The 25,000-nt window shown below is 38.4% G+C and overlaps 1 protein-coding gene across 31 annotated transcripts in view; it reads right to left on the bottom strand.

Moving 5' to 3' along the window:
* UNC79 (unc-79 homolog, NALCN channel complex subunit) overlaps positions 1 to 25,000 on the bottom strand; it is a 320,681-nt gene that overhangs the window by 194,040 nt on the left and 101,641 nt on the right. For 28 of the 31 annotated variants that reach the window (XM_045060452.1, XM_045060454.1, XM_045060457.1 and 25 more), the window contains 3 exons: positions 23,225 to 23,529; positions 19,714 to 19,884; positions 7,914 to 8,006 (listed from right to left, as the gene is read on the bottom strand). In XM_045060452.1, the coding sequence (XP_044916387.1) occupies positions 7,914 to 8,006; positions 19,714 to 19,884; positions 23,225 to 23,471 (511 nt within the window). In that variant the 5' untranslated portion in view covers positions 23,472 to 23,529. The remainder of the gene's footprint in view (positions 1 to 7,913; positions 8,007 to 19,713; positions 19,885 to 23,224; positions 23,530 to 25,000) is intronic. The other 3 variants (XM_045060450.1, XM_045060445.1, XM_045060446.1) reach the window with 1 other exon arrangement.

Genomic DNA, 25,000 nt, shown 5'->3' with positions numbered 1-25,000 from the left:
ATCACAAAGACAAGTAATAACAAGTATTGGCAAGGACAAGGAGGAAAGGGAACCTTTGTGCACCATTAATGGGAATGTAAATTGGTACAACTCTTGTGGAAAACAATATGGATGTTCTCAAAAAATTAAAAATGAAAACACCACTGGAGGGGTTGTGGGAGGGGGGGTGGGCTAAATGGGTAAGGGGTGCTAAGGAATCTACTCCTAAAATCCTTGTTGCACTATATGCTAAATAATTTGGATGTAAATTTTAAAAAATAAAATAAAACAGAAAAATACCATATGATTCAGTAATTCCACTACTGGGTATTTACCCAAAGAAAACAAATACACTAATTTGAAAAGATACATGTAACCCTATGTTTATTGCAACAGTATTTACAAAAGCCAAGATACGGCAGCAATCTAAATGTCCATCAATAGCTGAATGGATAAAGATGTGGATATAATATATACAATGGAATATTACTCAGCCATAAAAAAGAATGTAATCTTGTCATTTGTGAAAACATAGACAGAACCAGAGAATATTACACTAAGTGAAATAAGTCAGACAAGGAAAGACAAATACCATATGATTTCACTTATATGTGGAACCTAAAAATCAAAACAAACAAACAGAAACAGACTCATAAATACAGAGAACAAACTGATGGGTGCCAGAGGGAAGAAGAGTGAAGGATGGGCAAAATAGGTGAAGGGGATTAAGAGGCAGAATCTTCCAGTTATAAAATAAATAAGTCATAGAGATGAAAAGTACAGCAGAGGGAATACAGTCAACAATATTGTAATAATATTGTATGGTGACAGATGTTAACCACATTTATCACAGTGAACACTGAGTAATGTACAGAATTGTTGAATCACTATGTTGTACACCTGAAACTAATATAATTGTATGTCAGCTATACCTCCATAAATTTTTTAATAATAACAAAAAATTTTAATAAAATAAAAAATTACTTATGTCCTTATAGTGTTCATACATTTCAAAAATCATGTAAGCCCTTGACTTTATCAAGCTTTTTACTGAGATCCTTCCTCTTATTAACAAAAGAAATATTAAGGAAAATCCCTAGCAACAATAATTATATAATATAAACATATCAATGAGATCAAGAACTACATAGGATAAAAAATTGCCCAATAGGATTGTAATAAAGACTCATATTTATTGAGGGTTCATTATGTGCTGGGTATTGTTTTAGAAGTCTTATAGATATTATCTCATAACCACCATGTTGCAGTTAGGAAACAGGCTTAGTTTCCTATCTTGCCCAAGGTTAAACAAATAGCAAGTAACAGAATGATAGATTAGAATGGGAGTCTTTTATCATTCAGTCACCAATTTCACCTTGTTGAGGAATTCTTAGAAGCTATGCAACAGCAAGCTTCTTTGATTTGCCTATGTTTACTTGTCACCTAGTTAGACACCTGTTTTGCATATTCCTGAAGCTGTCGTCCAACCCTATCACAGCACTGAACCAGGTCCCACTTTGGTCACCAGTGACCTCTGTGTCATTCAATTCAATGGACATACTTCAATCTGCCCCTTATTTGACCTTCAGAAGCACTCAGTAGTGCTGACCGCTGTCTCCTTTTCAAAATACTCTCTTCCCAGGGCACCTGGGAAGGTTGAGCCCAATCCATTGAGTATACGACTTCATCTCAGGTCATGATCTCACGATTAGTGAGTTCGAGCCCTGCATCAGGCTCTCTGCAGTCAGGGTAGAGCCCGCTTGAGATCCTCTGTCCCCCTCTGTCTCTGCCCCTCCCCTGTTCATGCTCTCTCTCAAAAATAAACATTTAAAAAAATAAAAAAAATAAAAACCTCTCTTCCCTTGATTTCACGACTAACCCTCTTTTATTACCTGTAGCTGACACTACTGTTGCTACTCAAACACTATCAACAACCCTTTCTTCCTCGTATATCTCCCAATTCACAGACTACAAAGCAAGACACATTCCCAGAGGCCCTGGCAGCTAGAGATGGCCATGTGACTCAGCCCTGACAAGTTAGACCTAAGAGAGAATCCACTGGGGGCTTCTGAAACATTTTTCCTCTGTGATAAAAGAGGGACAACAGGAGACCTTTCTCTAATTACCCTGACTGATCCTGTTACCTGTTTGTGAATGTGATTATTCAAGAATATAACAAGTCCCACTGTGACAGCCGTCTTGCAAATATGAGAAGTCCAAGAGAAACACAAAGACGCCATCTCAGTCCCCTGATACTGTGGCACTGTCTGTAAGACTTTCTACTAAGTAAACAAAGTAAACAACAAACGTTCTTGTAGTTCAAAACACATCCTAACAGATACAGCCTCTCTGCCTCCTTGACAAGTTCATCCTCTTCTACTAGATCTTTATCTATTGGAGTCCTTGAAAGCCCAATCATAAGCCCACTCCACTTTTCATTCTATGCTCTCCTCTCCCCTAAGCAATCTCACACTCATATACAACTTCAGTTATCATCTATATGCAATTCAATAAAGATCATTGAACATTTATGTGTAGGTTCAAGGTTCATTACCTCCAGCCTAGAGCTCTGTACTGAGTTCCAGACTCATAATTCAACTTCCTAATTACCACTGCCTTTTTTTTTGACATATTTGGAATATTTACTGATTTATCAATATATTAGGACCTATAAAAGAGTTCTGCTCAAAGTATCTTAAAAATTCACATTTTAGGGGCGCCTGGGTGGCTCAGTCGGTTGAGCGTCTGACTTCAGCTTGGGTCATGATCTCACAGTCTGTGAGTTCGAGCCCCGCGTCCGGGCTCTGTGCTGACAGCTCAGAGCCCGGGGCCTGTTTCAGATTCTGTGTCTCCCTCTCTCTCTGCCCCTCCCCCGTTCATGCTCTGTCTCTCTCTGTCTCAAAAATAAATAAATGTTAAAAAAAATTTAAAAAATTCACATTTTAAATGGTAATTTATATATCCTTATACATTAAAACAATTGAAAATTTTGATCTTAATTTTATAATAATATATTCAATTTTTTATGTTAATTATGTGATTACTAACTTTTTTTAAAAACTTGTTTTATTTTTTATTTTTTAAAATTTACATCCAAATTAGTTAGCATCTAGTGCAACAGTGATTTCAGGAGTAGATTCCTTAGTGCCCCTTACCCATTTAGCCCATCCCCCCTCCCACCACCCCTCCAGCAACCCTCAGTTTGTTCTCCATCTTTATGAGCCTCTTCTGTTTTGTCCCCCTCCCTGTTTTTATATTATTTTTGTTTCCCTTCCCTTATGTTCATCTGTTTTGTCTCTTAAAGTCCTCATATGAGTGAAGTCATATGATTTTTGTCTTTCTCTGACTGACTAATTTCACTTAGCATAATAGCCTCCAGTTCCATCCACGTGGTTGCAAATGGCAAGATTTCCTTCTTTTTGATTGCTGAGTAATACTCCATTGTATGGATACACCACATCTTCTTTATCCACTCATCCATCGATGGACATTTGGGCTCCTTCCATACTTTGACTATTGTTGATAGTACTGCTATAAACTTGGGGGTGCCTGTGTCCCTTCAAAACAGCACACCTGTATCCTGTGGATAAATGCCTAGTAGTGCAATTGCTGGGTCGTGGGGTAGTTCTGTTTTTAGTTTTTGAGGAACCTCCATACTGTTTTCCAGAGTGGTTGCACCAGTTTGCATTCCCATGCCTCTTTTTTTTTTTTTTTTTTTTTTTGAGGAAGCTGATTTATTTGCAGTGTTGTGTTTTGGTCATACGGAATTATTACTGAGATTATGCATGAGGTTTTTTTCCAGTTTTATTGAGATATAATTGACATTTAACATTGTATTAGTCCAAGATATACCATCTCCTCTTCAACATCTCAAAGACACCTTGAACACAACATGTCCAAAACAGATCTCATGAGCTTCCCTCAGAAGCTTGGTTTTCGTCTTCTAGTGTCTCCTTTCTCAATGAATAGAACCACCATGCATTCAGTTATGCAAGCCAAAAATTCACTATATCTAATATGTCACCAACTCCTATCAATTTTACTTTTTAAATACTACTTTTCTTGGTCTCAACTGCCCCTGACTTTTACATGCCAAGACAAACGCAAGGGCTCCTCAAGAGTCAATCTACATCCACTCTGGTTCCTTCCTTCCTTCCTTCCTTCCTTCCTTCCTTCCTTCCTTCCTTCCTTCCTTCTTTCTTTCTTTATTTATTTATTTATTTATTTATTTATTTATTATTGAGAGAGAGAGAGAGAGCACAACCTGGGGAGGGGCAGAGAGAGAGAGAGAGACACAGAATGTGAAGCAGGCTCCAGGGTCTGAGCTGTCAGTGCAGAGCTCGACACAGGGCTCAAACCCACAGAATATGAGAGCATGACCTGAGCTGAGGTCAGACACTTAACTGACTGAGCCACCCTGATTCAGTTTAAAATCTACTCTCAACTGCAGTCAGGGTGACACAAGTACAACTACCCAAAGTCCTCCAGAGCCTTCATATTAGACTCAGGATAAACACAGGACTCCCAAGCAGAGCCCACATATGCTGCATGTTCTGGCCCATAGATGTCCACAATATTACCTTCCATAAGGCAGCCCTTACACTGAGCTCCAGCTGTACCAATCTCTCAGCCCACCTGCTTACCAGGCTTCCTTCTGACACATGAGACTCTTCTATTTGAATCCCTTACCCCTTGTAGGCCTCGTGAATCCTACGCATCCTTCAGTCCTCAGACCAAAGGTTACTTCCCCAGAGAAGCCCTCTCTGACATCTTCATGAAAGGAAAAACCCCAGAGCGCCTGGGTGGGTGGCTCAGTCGGTTAAGCGTCTGACTTCGGCTCAGGTCATGATCTCATGGTTCCTGGGTTCGAGCCCCACGTTGGGCTCTGTGCTGACAGCTCAGAGCCTGGAGCCTGTTTGGGATTCTGTGTCTCCCTCTCTCTCTTCCCCTCCCCCACTCATGCTCTGTCTCTCTCTCCCTATCTTTCTCAAGAAGAAACATTAAAAAAAAAGAAAAATCCCCTCTTATAGAGTCTCATAGCACAAAGTGCATCTTTCAAAGTGCTTATCACAGCTGAAACTTTATATTTGCTTTTAAAATTACTTAATTATGTCTTCTCCCACCACTACCATATAAGTTCCATGAGGCAGGGGCAGAGGTCAGTTCTGTTTTGCTAACCATGGTGTCTCCAGCGTCTGGCACGGACTAGATATTCAGTGACTATTTACTGAAAATATAAATAGCCCTCTAGAATTGGAATTTTGTCATTAAGGCATCAATGAGTTCACAAGTACAGATGTTCCAGACCACTTTCTCTTTCTCCATATGGCTGTCACATGAACCCAGTTCACAGTAGTCCACTGACTGTCCCATGAACACACCTGGAGAGTCCCTGTGTTTAAACTTCTTGCCTTCCCAGATTGTCCCACTTACCCTCTCAATCAAAACTTTATTCATATTTTAAGACCCACACTTTGCTCAAGTGGCCCAAAGCCTTTCCTGATCACTCTAATCCATAGAGTTCACTCTCTCTGATGAATTAATACTATCTATAGTACACATTTTGTACTTTCTACATTCTACTTTACATTGTAAATTAATGATTTATGTGAATATGCCTAATATTTCCAATTAGACCTAAGGTCTACAGCAAGCACCATACCTTGTATTTCTGGGTGGTTTTCACAATGTCTAGCAGCTCAGAGCAGTGAACAAAGGAATCAATCAGTTGAGCAGGTCTATGCTTCATCCTTGATATACAATGGGCTACAAGGACCAAGCTGCCACTTGCTGTCTTCCCCAATAAAAATTCAAATGACAAAATGACGCCCTACCACTTGGTCCCTGAGAGCCCCCTGGTGGATATCGCCTCACTCTTAACAGTTTCCCACAACATGAGACTAGTTTTGAGTCCCAAGTGTAATTTTTAGCATGGAAAAGCTGGCTATAAACATTCCCCATGAACAGATCAAGATACAGATTTGGGAATAACAGAAGTAACGCAGCCTGATCATAGTGGTTTTCCAGTGAAACGCTCAACTCCGAGAAGAAAATGGCAGATTGCAGCAACTTGCGTCGCTCTTTATTGAGCATTTACAAGGTGTCTGTCACTATGCTACGTAAGCATTTTACATATACTTAACTCCTTAAATGCTCACAACATTTTAAGGCATTGCAGAAATTACTATTCCTGTTTTAGAAATGAGGAAACTTGATCTTAGGGAGGTTAAAAAACTTGCTCAAGGTTAACACTAACTGGCAATTTGCTGGTGAGCTCAGATATGTCCCGCAAACCTCTAACCTCATAATTTTAGGGCCCCTACTCTACTGTCTCCCAACTTAGAAATTAGGATCAAAGGCTCAGGATGAGATTTCAACTGACACCCTCCAAATGAAGGGTGTTTTCAAAAAATAATATATAATAAATATAAATGACATTTTGAGGGCCCTCCAAGCCAGAGTGAGATAGGAGATAGAACTTCCAAAAAACTATACATTTTAATTACTCATATAATAATCACAGCCATTTCATATTTAAAGTGTAACACTCCAAATGAAGAAGCATTAAGGTTTCAAAATAAAACACTTTTGGGGCACCTGGGTGGCTCAGTTTGTTAAGCATCTGACTTCAGCTCAGGTCATAAGCTCACAGTTTGTGAGTTCTAGCCCAATGTCGGGCTCTGTGCTGACAGCTCAGAGCCTGGAGCCTGCTTCAGATTCAGTGTCTCCCTCTCTCTGCCCCGCCCACTTCTCTCTCTCTCTCTCTCTCTCTCTCTCTCTCTTTCTCTCTCAAAAGTAAATAAACATTAAAAAAAAAAACACACTTTTAGGGGCACCTGGGTGGCTCAGTCAGTTGAGCCTCCGACTTCGGCTCAGGTCATGATCTCACAGTTTGTGAGTTCGAGCCCCGTGTCAGGCTCTGTGCTGACAGCTCAGAGTCTGGAGCCTGCTTCGAATTCTGTGTCTCCCTCTCTCTGCCCCTCCCTTGCTCATGCTCTCTCTTTTTCTCAAAAATAAATAAACATTAAAAAAAATTGTTTAAACACTTTTTAAAATAAACAACAATAAATTAAAAAATAAAATAAAACACTTTTCCCCCATCCTGCATCAAAAATGTAATTATTATTTATTATGTAATTAAGCAGAAGATTGAAAACAGTGCCACCAAATTTGTTCACTTTCTATATAAACAATACATGAAAATTAAAATTGAGTTCATATCATAGCATGTGATGCCAACAGTCAGCCCCTTTTTCAGGTCAGTTTCCCAAAGTTCATATGCAATTATACTGATGAATGAAAAGCAAATTATACAGATGAATGGAAATGACACCAGTCCAACATGAGTCATAAGAGAGGAAATACAAGTCAAAACAACAAGATATTTTTCTTCATCTGTCTGACAGAATACAAACTTTGATAATACTCAATGACAGGTTACTGTACTCTCCTATGTAGTTAGTGAGACTACTGAAATTGTTTCAAGTCCCTTAACTTATTAATCCCTCTTTTATGAATTTGTTCTAAGGAAATAATTGGAAATGTAGTAAAACATTCATGTTCAAGGATACTCGTGTGGCACTGGAGTAGCAAATTCACAAAGTATTAACAGTAATTATCTTCAGTCATTAGAATTGCAGATGATTTTTTACATTTCTAATTTAACTTATTCCTATATACTTACATTCAATTTCTAGTCAGTGTTCTAAAATTGCCCCAAACATTCAAAAAATATGACCAGCCAGCAAGATTACTGCTAATAGCAACAGGCAAGGTGAATTTATTTCAACCCGAAAATCTGTCTTGTAACACATCCCCAGTTGTCTATCCACAAAGAAAATCTCTTCCCACATGAGAATTTCTAGCTTACTTATTTCATATCTTGTTTAACAACTGTTTCTGAAATTAGTCAAGCCATTCAAAAGGCCACTTACCTGGGTTGGATGTGTATTGCATTGCAATCATTAGCATGGATGATGCAGACAGATTAACATGGGCAGGAACGCCTTCTCTTCTTGAGGAACCCACTGAAACAAAAAATCTTTTGATTAGACACAATTAGTCTGTATGTATACTTCTTGTCATACAGCATGATAGCTGAGAGGAAACTTTGTTTAAAAGTCTGAACCAATTCAGTGGATATTTTGCACAAATAAAAGCACAAATTCTGTCCTAGCATACAAATATTACATCTGTCATCATCAATAGCACACATTTGGTAAGAATCTCCAAGGAGAAGAAAGAGTGCCAGAGTGTGATGTCATGGCTTTATCAGAAATATACTTAGATGCAATCTCTGCTCCCAAGATGTTTACATCTAGGTGGAAAAGAAAGAAAAAACAAGATCCTCATGTGCCCAAATATAAAGGCGTGTTGAAGGTTATCTCAATAAAAGTAAAAATAAAAGGTTTATTTATTTTGAACTCAACTTGAATGTATCACCTTTCAGAGATGCGAATGAAGTAATAGTCCACTTATAATGGGGACCTTATTAATTCAGTTACACAAATTTCAAATCACGTATTATTAAAAAAATTGTCTACTAATTTAAAAAATATTTTCAGCTCTCACATATCATTTAACAATTTTATTCAAACCTTTACATGTAACTCAGCAGCAGCGTCTTCATCACCGTGAGAACCACTTTTTTACTTTTCCAGAGCTTACCATCTTCATATCCAACTGAGTTGTTTGAAAGAATGCATTTTTCGAATCTGTGAATAACACTGTCACTGAACATTTTAACCTGTGCCACAAGTATTCAGTCACAAAGCAAGCTGGTTTCTTCAAAATTCATCTTGTAGCTGTGTATCCATGGTCTCCACATGATAATCACTTACATAACGCTTTTAAGACATCTGTAAGTGGCTTGTTTACGATGCATCCAACACTATATTACATTTCTCTCTCTCTCCTTTTTAGTGGTATGTCAGGAAACTCCAACAAGCATTCAAAACTAGCACTGATGGAGGTCATTCGGGATAATACTCCACAGAGCTGCTGTCCCCAAAGAGTACTTTATTATTCTAACCAGTAATTGAGAGAGGGCTCACATAGAAGAAACTTTAAAAGCACTCAAACATAAAATGAATTCCTTTTCTCAGGGATAATTGCAGAAGTAGGTAGGAGGAATCTCTCCTTATAGTTAGGTTTGTGGCAGATCATCAAGAAAGCATGAGCAGAACGGTGTAGAGTGAGTATGACACCCTCAGTCAACCCTCAGTTTCCTCCACACAATAGAGAAAAACACTAATGTGGGCAACCACAAAAAAATCAGTTGACCCACAAATCTGCTTTATTTTATTTTTATTATATTTTACATTAAAGTGCAATACGTGGAAATAGTATCTCAACTCCATCCATTAAGAATAAGGCAACTTATAATCATACACATGGATAAAAGAACCATTAAAACACTACAAGATGTGTCATGTAATAGAGAAAACAGAAAATTTTAACATGATTCTATTCTTTTCTTTAAGTAAAAGAAAGACTTTGAGCACCACAATGGATGGTTTACAACAGCTTTACAGACATAAGCAAACAAATAAAGAAAAGGGATCTATCATTATGTTCTATTTACCCGAATTTGCTTTTATTAATCACTCACAGCTGGGATGCTGCTACCCCCACCAAACCGGTGATATTCAGGTAGATGAACTAGTTTGGCTGTGCAATATAAATGGGTACTAATAATTATACAAAGATATGCAGATCATGTCAATGCTCTTAGATGGTAAAGTTGATTAATCAAATGAGATTAATCAAGGGAAGAGAACTTTGAGCCAAATACTAAAGAACAAGATGCATTTTCTCTCAGATTTAGCCAGGGAGCTTGTTAAAATTCAGCTTTGGGGCCCGTATCTAGAGTTTAACTCCATCAGTTTGGAAGCAGAAAAGGTACAAGTTTAATAAGCACATCATGTGACTCTGATCAAGGGGGCCCTTGAGCCTTCTGGGAGAAGCATTACTAGAGGGACAGGAAATAAGAAAGGAAGCACTCAGTAAGGTGTCTAGATGTGGGAGCAAGAAGTGCATGCCCCGGTGCCCTTTGTTCAGGGCGGTGGCAGGAAAATCTAGTCTCTGACATACTCGGGGAAAAATAATTACATACGTTTAAATAATTATCTATATCTGTATCTATATCTATATATGTATACACATCTATATATGGTCCTCCTGGGACAAGTGTTTTCACCTTTGTTTAAATTCATCTGAAACTTTTTAATAATAAATGTTTCTAAAAAAAAAATAAATAAAATGACTATTAAGGGAGTCTGAGAATCCCTGTGCCTGGAGGCCTTTAAAACTGGGAGAGATGCCCAAAATGTCTTGATGATTTAGGTGAAGTCTATTTGGAGACTAGCCCAAATGGCTCTGTGACCTTTGCATGTCCCTTTTACCCCTACAGAACCGTGCTCTCCGTCAAGTATGGTCAACCACAAAGCCAAAAGTGTTCCCCTGGTTCAAGCCCTAGGAAATTGGCTCCAGAACCTCTATAAACAGACAGGGCTTTGCAATTGCATAGCCTTCTGACAGACTGAATAAAATTACCACAATTCTAATTAATAAACATTCACAGGCACACATCATTTATTGAATCTTGGTAAAAAGACATGATGTAAACAGATGTGCAGCTTGTCCCCATGCGGGTGTATAAAGCCAAAGCTACATACAGTGGAAGGAAGAAGAGAATTAATCCAAATAAGAAAATTTTATATGTAATATTGTGCTCAGGAAATACAATTAAAAGTTTTAAGACCTATTTCCTGATCCTCCAGCACCACCAGAACAACCATTTCTAACCTTTCCTCTATGAGCCATAACTCATAGGAGCTTAATCTGTTCCTGCATCTTATAGTTCCTAATGTACTATCCCATACAGCTTTCTTACATGATTCTCACCCAAAAAACAATGAAGTATATGGGGAAGGCCATTTTATAAAGAGAAATCAGATTATTTGCATGGGATCACCAACTTAATTATTAGGACTATAGCCCAGGTCACTTAACATCACAGCTAATGTTCTAGTGACTTATTCACTCAAAATTCATTTAAAAATTCAAAGAGTATTCTTCCCATAGCTCCCATGTCCCAGGCATTGTTCTTCCCCTGGAGACACAGCTGTAAACAAGACAGGTAAGCCTTTGTCCTTATGGAGCTTAAATGGTCAAGTTCTGCCATCCAATATGGTAGCCACTAGCCACATGTGGCTATTTAAATTAATTAAACTTCAATTAAATTAAAAATTCAGTTCTTCAGTCTCACTAGATACATTTAAAGCACTCAGTTACCATATGTGGCTAGTGTACTAGACAGCATGGAGGTTTTTTAAACATTTCCATCATTGCAGAAAGTTCTATAGACAGAGCTGTTCTAGAGGAACAGGCAAACAAGTACCTGTGAAGAAATGTAAAGCAGGGCAAGGGAATAGGTAGAAAGTGACGAAGCGTCCTGATTTAGCTTGAGGGTAAGGAAAGGCATGTTGAAAGATGAGACACTTGAGCTGAGACCTAAAGAGAGTGAGGAAGAATCATAAGACCATCTGGGAGAAGGGCTACTGAGACACAGGAAAGCTTAGTGCCTTTATGAAACTGCAGAATGGCCAATGTGGATAGCATGCAGTGAACATAGAAGAGACAGTAATAAACCAGTAAGGTCAGCAGTGGCCAGAGCACAGAGGGCCGTGTGGGCTAGGGAAGGACATTGAATTTGATTTGTCAGAGTAATGGAAAGTGATGAAGGAAGTGACATGGTCTGATTTACATGTTTGGAGGATGGCTCTGGCTGTTTGGTAGAGAACAACTGTAGGATTGCCAGGAGTAGAAGCAGGAAGACTGGTTCAGAAACTACTGGACTGGTCCAGGTGAGAGATGGTGATAAGAAGTGGTCTGAATTGGAATATATTTAAATGAACCCCACTAGCCTTATTATTTTTTAAGGGGTAAAGGTAGGAGAGTCATCTGGGAAGAAGAAACACATTCTGGTGCCATCCGACAGAACCGTTTCCTGTGCTTGGGCAGACTGCACTGCCTGAATTAACAAGCATCTCTGTGTAATCACAGGTATTTGTATTCCATGAGATAGGGTTTGAGCATAAGATACCTATGCCTTCAGAAGGGCCTATCAATTCAACATAATGGGAAGACTGCGACATCATGACCCAAAAGTCCATGCAGCATTACAATATTTGTAGACTGCTATATTAATGAAAATCATAGAGACAAGAGTGCCCATCAACAATGCAGAGGTGAAGTGCCTGACTGGCTCATGCTCAGTAGAGCATGCAACTCTTGACCTCAGAGCTGTAAGTTCAAGCCCCATGATGGATGTAGAGATTACTTTAGAAAAATAAAATCTTTAAAAAAAAAAAAATGCAGAGGTGTTCTGTCAGATTCTATGCGATCAAAACCTATTCTGGTCATTATTGTTACTATACAACAAACTCTAGCGGGGGAAAAAATCCCAAGCCCCAGAGGCTGGCCCCTTTTCCCAAGCTATGTTTAAAATAATAAAACTTTAGGACAACATATGAATTGGTACAGTATATTGGAATTAGTTGCAATGGGATTTGACATGTCCGTCACATGACTGTGGATTTGGTCTGTTATACATTTGTTTAACATGACACAATATTCAAAGGCCATTGCTGTATGTTATCTTCTGATCTTCACAACAAACATGGGCACAGGCAGGGGAGATGATGATAATTCACAATTTTACAGCTAAGGAAGCTAAAGTTTGATGAGGTTAAGAGATTTGCCAATCGGCGAAAGACTACATAATTCAGTTCTTCTGGATTTCTATTCCAACATATTTCCACAAATTGAACAATAAAGCTCTTACAAAATAGTAAGACCTGTTTTATAAAAACAATCATTAGTTAATAAAACAAATTTTATATCTAGAAGAATATTTAAATGTCATCAATATGTGGTGTTGGGTTCTGACTGTCTTTTTTTAAATATATATATTTATTGGTTTTTGGAGGATCATAGAAGCATCACAGGCATCCTCTGTAATAGTAGTAGAAGAAAAATGATCCAGGGCTAATGGCCTGGAACCAGATACTCAACCCACACAATTGCTTTTAAGTGCAAAGATCTAAATTAACCTTTATTTTTCCTAAGGGTAAGTGATTTTTTGAGGAAATTTAAGTCTAGGCTACCAAGATACACTAGAAGGGTCTTTCACCGATATCATCGCTCAGTCTTATTATCATCTTTGAAATAACACAGCCTATATCAATTAATGTTCATTTGGGATCAGCTTTTCTCTTCTTTGCCAATATCCATATCATCTTCCCAACATCCATATTTCAAGTTGGTCCACAAATCACAGACCCTTTATTGCAAAAAAAGAGGTTTCCATGGTGAAATGCTAATGACTTTTTCAATTCTTAGTACTCCTTTAATATTTTTAAAAACAAAAAACAGAGCCTATTGCACACATTTGGAATAAAAAGAAGTATATCTTATTTGTGGAAGGAGTTAAAAAGAAAAGATTATGTCAGATGAAATTTTTATAATAAATTGCAGTTTTCTCTGCAGCATCTCAAAAGGAGTGATTTAAAATAAAGCCACAGTACTAGATTTATTGACAAAAATGATGGGAGGGTGTAACTGACAAACACGCACGGCCCTTACATGGAAAGAACCGTAATACTTCATTAGATCCACTTCAGAGCTTGGCGCTTCTTAGTCTACGTTCTTAACGACACTAACATTTAACACCTGAAAAACTGTCCACATTTTACATCTTGACCTTGTGAACACCACACCAAAGACATAAAAGCTGTCTTGTCTTGAAGATTTTATCAAATACTCAGAAAATGCAGCCTCCTTAATCCCCTAACATCTCCGTCCTGAAATGAAAACATTCTGGAAGAAGTTAAATGCTCCTCTCTCATTTCGGTCACAATTTCTAGACATCGAAACAACTTCCAAAGACAGAAACGACACGGATGCAAGCAACAGACACATATTCTCACATCAATTCCTTTACACGTGATTAATCTGGAACACGATTCCCTCGTTCTTTGGGTCTGTGTCTTTGCAAAGAAACAAATACAAAAAAAAAAAAAAAACACCTCAATGGGGCGCCTGTGTGGCTCAGTCAGTTAAGCGTTTGACTTTGGCTCAGGTCATGATCTCGCGGTTCATGAGTTCCAGCCCCACATAGGACTCTGCGCTGACAGCTCAGAGCTTGGAGCCTGCTTCGGATTCTGTGTCTCCCTCTCTCTCTGCCCCTCCCCTGCTCATGCTCTGTCTCTCTCTGTCTCAAAAATAAATAAAACATTAAAAAAAAAACAACACCTCAATCATTTAATAGAATGTGGTTTTAAAGGGTATTACTACTGGGGTGCTTGGGTGGCTCAGTCGGTTAAGCAACCGACTCTTGACTTCAGCTCAGGTCATGATTTTGTGGTTCTTGAGTTCCAGCCCCACATCAGGCTCTGCACTGACAACAGGAGCCTGCTGAGGATTCTCTATCTCCTCTCTCTCTGCCCCTCCCCCACTCGTGCATGTATTCTCTCTCTCTCTCAAAAAATAAACTTTTTTTGAAAAAGGGTATTACTACCATTTATTTTCAAAGATTTAAAGGCTCCTCAACCCACAGGGATGGTAACAATAAATGGAAGTCACAAGTAAGAAACTAAAACCAGAGCAATAGACATAAATGAACTAGATCAACAACTGGGTTACAGGAAGACATGTGCCTCTTACATAAAATAAGATTGATGTTATTTAACCTAGAATTAGTAAGCCAGAAATAACCTTAGAGATGGAACATGTTTTCCAAAACTCCCCTTTACAGCTGAAAACACAATGGAGCCCCAGAGACATTAACAGCTTGTTCACAATTTAAATGAACACCAAGTTAATCTACCAATAAGTATTAAAATTCATACACATTTTGTAGACTCAACTTAATATTTTGTTCCCCTCAGTTGCCAAGGCTCACACATTTAAAGAAATAAGGATTCTAATGTGACTTTAAGACATGTTTTGGGGTCTGTGCTTCTAATTAAGTAGAAATTAATAACCAGGGATGAAGAAACAAATTGCCAGTCATCACAATGCTTGATCAGAGTGAAGCATAACTTTAGAGGCCTGATATATTCAATGCCTCTCCCTAAATTATTAACTTATTCCTAAGAAGGAAGGTAGAGTGAATTTAGATTAATTATTACATGGCACAAAAACAGACACATAGACCAATGGAATAGAATAGAAACCCCAGAACTAGACCCACAAACGTATGGCCAACTCATCTTTGACAAAGCAGGAAAGAACATCCAATGGAAAAAAGACAGCCTCTTTAACAAATGGTGCTGGGAGAACTGGACAGCAACATGCAGAAGGTTGAAACTAGACCACTTTCTCACACCATTCACAAAAATAAACTCAAAATGGATAAAGGACCTGAATGTGAGACAGGAAACCATCAAAACCTTAGAGGAGAAAGCAGGCAAAGACCTCTCTGACCTCAGCCGTAGCAATCTCTTACTCGACACATCCCCAAAGGCAAGGGAATTAAAAGCAAAAGTGATGGGGCGCCTGGGTGGCGCAGTCGGTTGAGCGTCCGACTTCAGCCAGGTCACGATCTCGCGGTCTGGGAGTTCGAGCCCCGCGTCAGGCTCTGGGCTGATGGCTCAGAGCCTGGAGCCTGTTTCCAATTCTGTGTCTCCCTCTCTCTCTGCCCCTCCCCCGTTCATGCTCTGTCTCTCTCTGTCCCAAAAATAAATAAACGTTGAAAAAAAAAATTTTTTTAAATAAATAAATAAAAGCAAAAGTGAATTACTGGGACCTTGTGAAGATAAAAAGCTTCTGCACAGCAAAGGAAACAACCAACAAAACTAAAAGGCAACCAACGGAATGGGAAAAGATATTCGCAAATGACATATCGGACAAAGGGCTAGTATCCAAAACCTATAAAGAGCTCACCAAACTCCACACCCGAAAAACAAATAACCCAGTGAAGAAATGGGCAGAAAAGATGAATAGACACTTCTCTAAAGAAGACATCCGGATGGCCAACAGGCACATGAAAAGATGTTCAACGTCGCTCCTTATCAGGGAAATACAAATCAAAACCACACTCAGATATCACCTCACGCCAGTCAGAGTGGCCAAAATGAACAAATCAGGAGACTCTAGATGCTGGCGAGGATGTGGAGAAACGGGAACCCTCTTGCACTGTTGGTGGGAATGCAAACTGGTGCACACTGGAAAGCAGTGTGGAGGTTCCTCAGAAAATTAAAAATAGACCTACCCTATGACCCAGCAATAGCACTGCTAGGAATTTATCCAAGGGATACAGGAGTACTGATGCATAGGGCCACTTGTACCCCAATGTTCATAGCAGCACTCTCAACAATAGCCAAATTATGGAAAGAGCCTAAATGTCCATCAACTGATGAATGGATAAAGAAATTGTGGTTTATATACACAATGGAGTACTACGTGGCAATGAGAAAGAATGAAATATGGCCTTTTGTAGCAACGTGGATGGAACTGGAGAGTGTGATGCTAAGTGAAATAAGCCATACAGAGAAAGACAGATACCATATGCTTTCACTCTTATGTGGATCCTGAGAAACTTAACAGAAGACCATGGGGGAGGAGAAGGAAAAAAAAAAAAAAAAGAGAGGGAGGGAGCCAAACCATAAGAGACTCTTAAAAACTGAGAACGAACTGAGGGTTGATGGGGGGTGGGAGGGAGGGGAGGGTGGGTGATGGGTATTGAGGAGGGCACCTTTTGGGATGAGCACTGGGTGTTGTATGGAAACCAATTTCACAATAAATTTCATATATTAAAAAAAATAATAAAAATTAAAAAAAAAGACTTCTTAGGAAGGGGAATAAAAACAACAACAACAACAATAACAATAATAATAAAAGAGGTTCAAAAAAAATTAAAAAAAAGATTATTACAAAGATGCTCCTCCTCACCTGTAATTCTTTAAAAATAATAATAATAAATAAGAATTCCTATGCCTAAATCTCACAGTTAACATAACTATACAATTCTAAGACTGTATTGATAAGCAAGCGCTTGTCAGGTTACACAGAACAAAAAAAAGAGAGAGAGAATGATCAATAATCTATTGCTTGAACCATACCATCGGTCTGCTAATGTTTCTGAATCACCATAAAATTTAGGCAGAAGACAGACTCTTTGCTTAAAAGACATGAAACTACAGGGGCGCCTGTGTGGCTTGGTCAGTTAAGCGCCCGACTTCGGCTCAGGTCATGATCTCACAGTCTGTGAGTTCGAGCCCCGCGTCGGGCTCTGTGCTGACTGCTCAGAGCCTGGAGCCTGTTTTCGATTCTGTGTCTCCCTCTCTCTCTGCCCCTCCCCTGTTCATGCTCTGTCTCTCTCTGTCTCAAAAATAAATAAACGTTAAAAAAAAAAATTTTTAAAAAAAGACATGAAACTATAATTCCCTAGCTAAAATTAAGCTTAACTATAAAATAAGTAATGTAGCTTAAAGGTACCTATGTTTGTCACTATTATTACATAGCAACAACTTTAATAAGATGATAAGCACATAAAATTAAAAATGGTGAAAAATGGTCACTAGGAATCGAATGTGACCAATAAAGGTATTTTAATGGCACAAAAGTTTAGGGAAGGAGAGCAGTAAACTAACACTTAGTGAACACCTGGCATTGAGCCAGCCAGCACCTTACCAATTTCCAGGTGAATCATCTCTGTTATCACAACCACCCAGGCAACTATTATGATTATTCTTCTTACATAGGTAAGGAACAGAAAGGTTAGGTAACTTGCCTAGGGCCACACAACTAGTTTGGCAGAAGAGCTGTGATTTAAATCTACATCTATTTGGCTCCTAAATCCACAATCTTTTCAGGTTATCCACTGAAGTATAGATTGATTCATAATCTAATTCTTTTTTTTTTTTAAGAGAGAGAGCGAGCACGCAAGAGCAGGGGAGAGGGGCAGAGGGAGAGAGAGAGAGAGAGAGAGAGAGAGAGAGAGAGAGAGAGAGAGATTATCTTAAGTAGGTGCCACGCTCAGCCCAGAGCCCAATGCAGGGCTTGATCCCACGACCCTGGGATCATGACCTGAGCCAAAATCAAGAGTAAGAAATTCAATCGACTGAGCCACCCAGGCACCCCTCGTAATCCATTTCTTTACAAAATACTTTAGAAGGATTTTGATCATAAAAACCAACCCAATTTGGCTTTTTCTCTCTGCTCTCGTGTGTGGAAAGCCTATTAGAATTAATCTGCAACACTTCTCCAAAGAAGACATCCAGATGGCCAACCGACACATGAAAAAATGCTCAACATCACTCATCATCAGGGAAATACAAATCAAAACCACCATGAGATACCACCTTGTACCTGTCAGAATGGCTAACATTAACAACTCGGGCAACAACAGATGTTGGTGAGGATGCAGAGAAAGAGGATCTCTTTTGCACTGTTGGTGGGAATGCAAGCTGGTGCAGCCACTCTGGAAAACAGTATGGAGGTTCCTCAAAAAACTAAAAATAGAACTACCTTACGACCCAGCAATTGCATACTAGGCATTTATCCAAGGGATACAGGTGTGCTGTTTCAAAGGGACACATGCACCCCCATGTTTATAGCAGCACCATCAACAATAGCCAAAGTATGGAAAGAGTCCAAATGTCCATCGATGGATGAATGGATAAAGAAGATGTGGTATATCTATACAATGGAGTATTACTCGGCAATCAAAAAGAAGGAAATCTTGCCATTTGCAACCACGTGGATAGAACTGGAGGCTATTATGCTAAGTGAAATTAGTCAGTCAGAGAAAGACAAAAATCATATGACTTCACTCATATGAGGACTTTAAGAGACAAAACAGATGAACATAAGGGAAGGGAAACAAAAATAATATAAAAACAGGGAGGGGGACAAAACAGAAGAGACTCATAAAGATGGAGAACAAACTGAGGGTTGCTGGAGGGGTGGTGGGAAGGGGGATGGGCTAAATGGGTAAAGGGCACTAAGGAATCTACTCCTGAAATCACTGTTGCACTAGATGCTAACTAATTTGGATGTAAATTTTAAAAAATTAAAAATAAAATTAAAAAAAAAAAGTCTGCAAAAGTGAAACAGAATTCAAATCAGCTCCACATTTATAACAAACTTGCACATGAGTTGCGAGCCTTTTTCCAAAGTGTTTTCATACGTATTGAATCACTTTATCATCACAACATCCCTGTGATGGGAAGTTAATGCTAGCATCATTCTGGAGATGAGGTATCAACCATGTGAGATGCCTAACACCACACAGCACATTTACAAGTGAAGCTGAAACTAGGATCTATATGTCCTGACACTGTCTATTGCTCTTCCCATCACAACCTTCTGCCTTCAGGTGCAAAAGATAAGAATTTCTATACCTGAGGCAGCTCTCTCTCCATACTTTTTTCTTAAGTTACACAAAATACCATAGTTTCTATGTCAGTAATAGACTATGCCTTGATGTTTTCTTCCTACTCTATAAGATCAAATTATGCAAGTAAAACAATTCTAAGGTATAATCATCATTCATTTCTTTGATTCTCTCCATAATCATCATGCTGAAATGACAATTTAAATCACAGCACATGTATATAGCAAGTGATTTCATTATAATCTTGAAAATCTACAGCCTAAAACAGTGCAAGCAAATTCCATTCGTACAATACGTTAAAAGAATCTAGTATTAGGTAAGATTGAACTTACATATAGCCATTGGTAGAAAAGATGTGCTAAGATATTCAATAATATCCTTGTGCAGAAATGGAGGAAAGGTAGCTAACGTTGATATCATCGTGTAGGGCAAAGTACTCAGAATATCATCATTGAGAAAGGGTAGCAAACATGTAGTTGTATAAAATATCGACTGTCCAAGATCTACAAAACAAAAGTGAGTAATCAGTCACTGAATATTTTGCCATTTAACAAAATATGCTAATTCTATATTTTTAGTTCTTATGAACTGGCTTAAATTGAAAACAGCTTTGCTCCCTTCTTATTAAGAGCTCTGAAACATAATGCTCAGTAGAGTGCATAGACACTATATTTGTTCAATAAATGACTGGTGAATAACTGCATTAAGAAATATAAATATCGATTTCATGAGCTTTTCCTCAACCCTCTATCAATCTTCAGTAACACTAGGTATTCCTATTATTCCTTGATTTTAGAAACTAAAAGCACTTTCCAAGTGATCATGAATCCTAAAATGTTGTCTAGCATTCTTACCATCATTACATTTTACACAAAGTAACTGTGGTACAAAGATATTACATTATTTACCCAACGGAAGTTTTAGCAAAGTCAAGGGCAGGACCGGAAATAAAGCCAGGCTATCCCTGCCCCATCAACCAAAAAGCACAGTCTTCCTACATCTGGAGTGTTGAGCAATGAGGGAACATGCATCTTCCAGTACAGCAGCATATTCCGCAGGTGCCAAAGAAAGGAAGCTGTAAATTGATGTTGTGTGGCCCTGTGCATTCAGTTATCAATTATCACAGAAGGATGTACTACCTAGTGGTAATCTTCCTATCAACATCTTTAAATGGGGAGAGGAAGAGTACCTACCTCACTTCTAGAAGGACTGTTAAGAGGCTTAAATGAGATTAATATAGAGTGCTTAACACAGCACATAATGTGTGCTCCACAAGTATGGCCATTGTTAAATATATTAATAGTGTTACTATTATTACCTGCACAAGGAGCAAAAATAAAGGGCATTCAAAAAAACCATAACTATTTAGCTTTAGAATGCATGTACACCAAATCCCAATATACTGAATATATCTTTCTGTTTTTAAGTAGGCTTCATGCCCAGCACAGAGCCCAACACAGGGCTTGAACTCACACCCCTGAGATCAAGACCTGAGCTGAGACCAAGAGTTGGGTGTTTAACGGACTGAGCCACTCAGACACCTCTACTGAATATATCTTTTGATACTTCTGGATCTCCCAATTTGTGTGTCATCAGTCAGGACTTGACAAGGAAGATGTGGATCACTTTCCTGTCCACTATAAAAGAAAATTATTGGGTTTGTTTGTTTCGCAGCAGATTTACCTTCTTAGTGCAGTTTTGATGCCTAATGTTATTTCCAACTATCATGGAATTAACCTGCCATCTCAACAAGCACATCAACTGACAACAGAGAGGATGAGGCCACCTGCACGCTGGTGAGTGAGGGTCAGTCAACCTTGGCCTCAAGCTGATAAGACGTAAAAGTCATAGGTTGTTTTACTAAGAATTAAATGAGGCTGTGCATAAAGGACACCTTAGCTGCATTGTAACGTAGTTACAGAACATTAGTGCTGAAAGGGGACTGAGAGCCAATCTGGAATATCTTTCAAGTGAGGAAACTGAGGCCCGGAGAAGGAAAGTGAGGGTCCAAGATCGCCTGACAGCTGGTAGCTGAACTGTGTCAAGAATGCAGCTCTCACCAGTGCACAGCCCTCCCCCCCCCCCCCCCCCCCCCCCCCGTGGAGACACCGCCTCGAGCCCTGGAACGGTAGTTCACAAGCTCAGTACACAAGAGTCACCCATAGAGCTCAGTAAAAATTTGGATCCCTAGGACACACCCCTCAGCGATTCTTATTCCTAAATCCCAGGGTGGGACCCAGAATTCCATATTCAAGCTCCCTCAGTGATTCCAGTGTTGTTAGGAAACACTGCTGAACTGTTTTTTTTACCTCTAAGGGAGAGTCTAGTTTTTTCCTCTCTTCTAAGAACAGAGAACACAGTCTACAGATAACAGTGAAGAGTAAAGTCGCAACATAGTTGTAGGTAAAAAGCAAATATATACATCATTCCCCCTGAAATTGTTGTAATTTAACACAGGTAAATTGCAGTTAAATGGATTGTGAGTTATCAAACTGAATGCTTTTTATCTTAATAAAGGGGCTCTAACACAGTGGCCCAGCCCAGGACCAGGCAGGTCTACAGTGACCTCAGGACAGGTTGTCACAAAGGATAAGTACTGATGAGACCACCACCACAGTAAGCTCTGGCAGTCTTATGTTCAGAGAGTCATCTCTTTGAAATTCTGAGTGGGTACAGGGATCACAGTAAAAGTGACTGGGCTCAAAACAACTATAAAGTTACACAACAAGCAAATTTACAAATTTCTACATTTTTTTATATTCACTATAATACAGAACTGTAAATATAAGGAAAAAAAACAAATTCAACAATCATTTCATCATTTTTAAGAAAGTAGTTTTTTTTTTAAATTTTTTAATTAGGAACACATCTTAATAAACCATTAAGCATTCTCTTAGGAGAGCTACCTGCAAGTAAAGGGCGAAATAACTCATACAACTCACTCATTTCCCAAATTCCAGTTTTTCTATACAGTGAAACTTTGGGTATCGTACTTCCAGAGACCAAATTATCAGTGTTTTCAAGTTAAAATGCTGTTTTAACCAATGTTTTAAGCATTCATTCTCTGGAAAAATCCCTTTTCTTACTGCATGGTTTTCCATTTGATTGTCACAAATATAATACTGAATAGTTAAACAAGAGATATTGTACTCCTTTTTATGGGTTAGAAAATGGTAAGCAAGTGAGATCATGACATTGGCTAAAACACACTGTGGAAAGGGAAAGCGTTAGGCAAAGAAGCATGCTCTCAGGTCACTGTCCCGAAGCACCCCTAATAGTGTGTAGTATATGCCACATACAGCTTGTAGCAGCACCATATATCATACCGACCGCCAACACTTTGTAATAATAACCAGTGATCGCTGGTTAAATTTGGAAGAGTTCTTAGAGATTTATTCTTATCGAACCTCCCGGATTTAAAAGACAGGAAAAGTAAGTCCCAGGGAGATTCTGTGATTTGCCTCGAAAAATCACAGGATTAGTCAGTGGATTTGACGTGCCCTTCAGGCTCCATCTCTTACATTTTATGGGGGGCAGGTTTCTAAATCTTAGCCCACAAATCATAATTCCAACAAGCACCTCCATGATAAGCAGGTAAATTCCCATTACAGCTCTACTCGTCCTTCCAGCCCACTCCCCTCCAAATGTAGGCCGACCTGGGTAACATCCCTCTGGTCATAAATGAGCGAAAAATGACAGGATGGGAAAAGCCATAATTAAGTTTCCATATAAGAAGGGCTTTAGCCACACAAAGACCTTTTAAGCAATTTATTACAGTAACAACGGTCTCCAGCATCCATAAACATACATATAAATTCTCAAAGATTTTGATTAAATGCTCACCGTGTTGGCCGTGCTGGAGTAAAGGAACTAGATCCAGAAGAGTCACCAAAGTCACGTAGAGGCCTTGATAGTCCAAAGAAGGGTAGTCTGACAAGTGAGCATCACGACTTTGCAGGCCGCGTTCAGAGGGAGCATCTCGCAGGACGCTGTAAAGGAGGGAGCGAGTAACAGTAGGGTTGATGGAACTGACCTGCGGTCTTAGAGATGGGGTGAGTGGGAATGGCACAGGAAAAAGACACATGGTCATGGGCACTGTCAAATTGGAGGCATCTTGGTTTTCCTTCTTCCCTGTGCGGGACAAAATGCTGTTGGGGGGACAAGGAAAAAAAAGAGACAACAAAGACACAAAGAACAGCACATTACATTGAAATGACACTCTAAAACAAATAATAAAACTCCAGATATATCCCACATAAGATGCAATTGCCACACCAGCAGTGTCTACACATCGAGTAGGGGTCACATAGCTTCGTGCTCAGAAATACCAATAACGCACGGTTTCTTTCGTGGAAATTGCATTGCATCTCATGTGTTATCTGGTTAGTAAGGAGCAAAAATATAAAAATGCATGTTTCAGTGCCAAACCCATGTTTTGCAGTTTATCGGTTTGGTGAAGGAGAGGTTTCCTCGAAGGAAAAACAACGGTTTCATCTAATGAATTAGGGCTTTTATACTAATTAAAACAAGCTTTCAAGGCAAAAGAAGTTTTCAGCTAGACTGCCTTAATCGGGTAAACAAAAACCTGCAAAATATAGGTATGGCACTTGCAGAAACATGTTTTAGCAAAGAATAAACATGTGTGTTTATTAAGAAAGTCTTAAAAATCACATGTTTATTGCATCAAAATAATGTCTATATGTATATTATGATACTGTTTCATGACATTCTATCAGTATCATTTGAGATAATGAAGTTTAAACAGGCATATGAATTTAGAAATAATACATATTTCTAAAATGTTAGCTAAACTACATTGGAAAAGCTATAAAATAATATATAGTAGATGGTCCGTAGCATATGTTTGTGAACTAATGATAATGGTTATTTATGTGTGTTTTTTTTTTTAATTTTGCATGTTGGGGAGGAAACATTTTATTTTATGAATACAAACATTGGTTTATTAAATAGTTACCTTCAAAATTCTAAAGACTAGGCAAGCAGTATCTGCCATATAGCTGCACATCATACAATAGTATCTTATATATTACTGCTGCTACTTACGTTATTATTCAACAAAACTCACTAAAAACTAAAGGAAAGATAATTTAGAAAGTTAAAAAAAAAAGTTTAATGGGAATAAAAATAAACTCTAGAAATAAACTAGCTTTCTTTTAGCCTTCATTTTTAAATAAAAGCCTTTTAGTAAAAGCAATAAAGCAGAAAACTTGTTAATTTAAAAATAGAAGAGATAACTGCTTGGCCAGATGTTTTAAGTTTTTAAAATTAGGTTTACTATTTATCATCAAAGACAATAGCTATACATTATAATGATAATCTCTGCTGCGCTTACAAAGTGCTTTTATATAGTACACTTATATGTGAATCAAAATAGATAACAATTTATAAATGTTTCATTACATAAAAATAACCTTGTTTTTACACTTACTCTATGTGCATCAAACATTACTAAATTCTTAGTTAATGATATTACATTTACAATTTTACAGTGGTGTGAAGAATTGGTTAGTGTCGAGCATGCTTGCTATTTCAAATTGACATTTATTTTTATTTACTCTTAGTGCAAAATATGTTACAATGTAAGAAAAATGACTACAT

This window comes from Felis catus, chromosome B3 (assembly GCF_018350175.1).
Source record: "Felis catus isolate Fca126 chromosome B3, F.catus_Fca126_mat1.0, whole genome shotgun sequence".
Taxonomy (NCBI): Eukaryota; Metazoa; Chordata; class Mammalia; order Carnivora; family Felidae; genus Felis; species Felis catus.
Note: the sequence above shows the minus strand (reverse complement) of the source record. Positions and strands in the feature narration are given on the sequence as shown.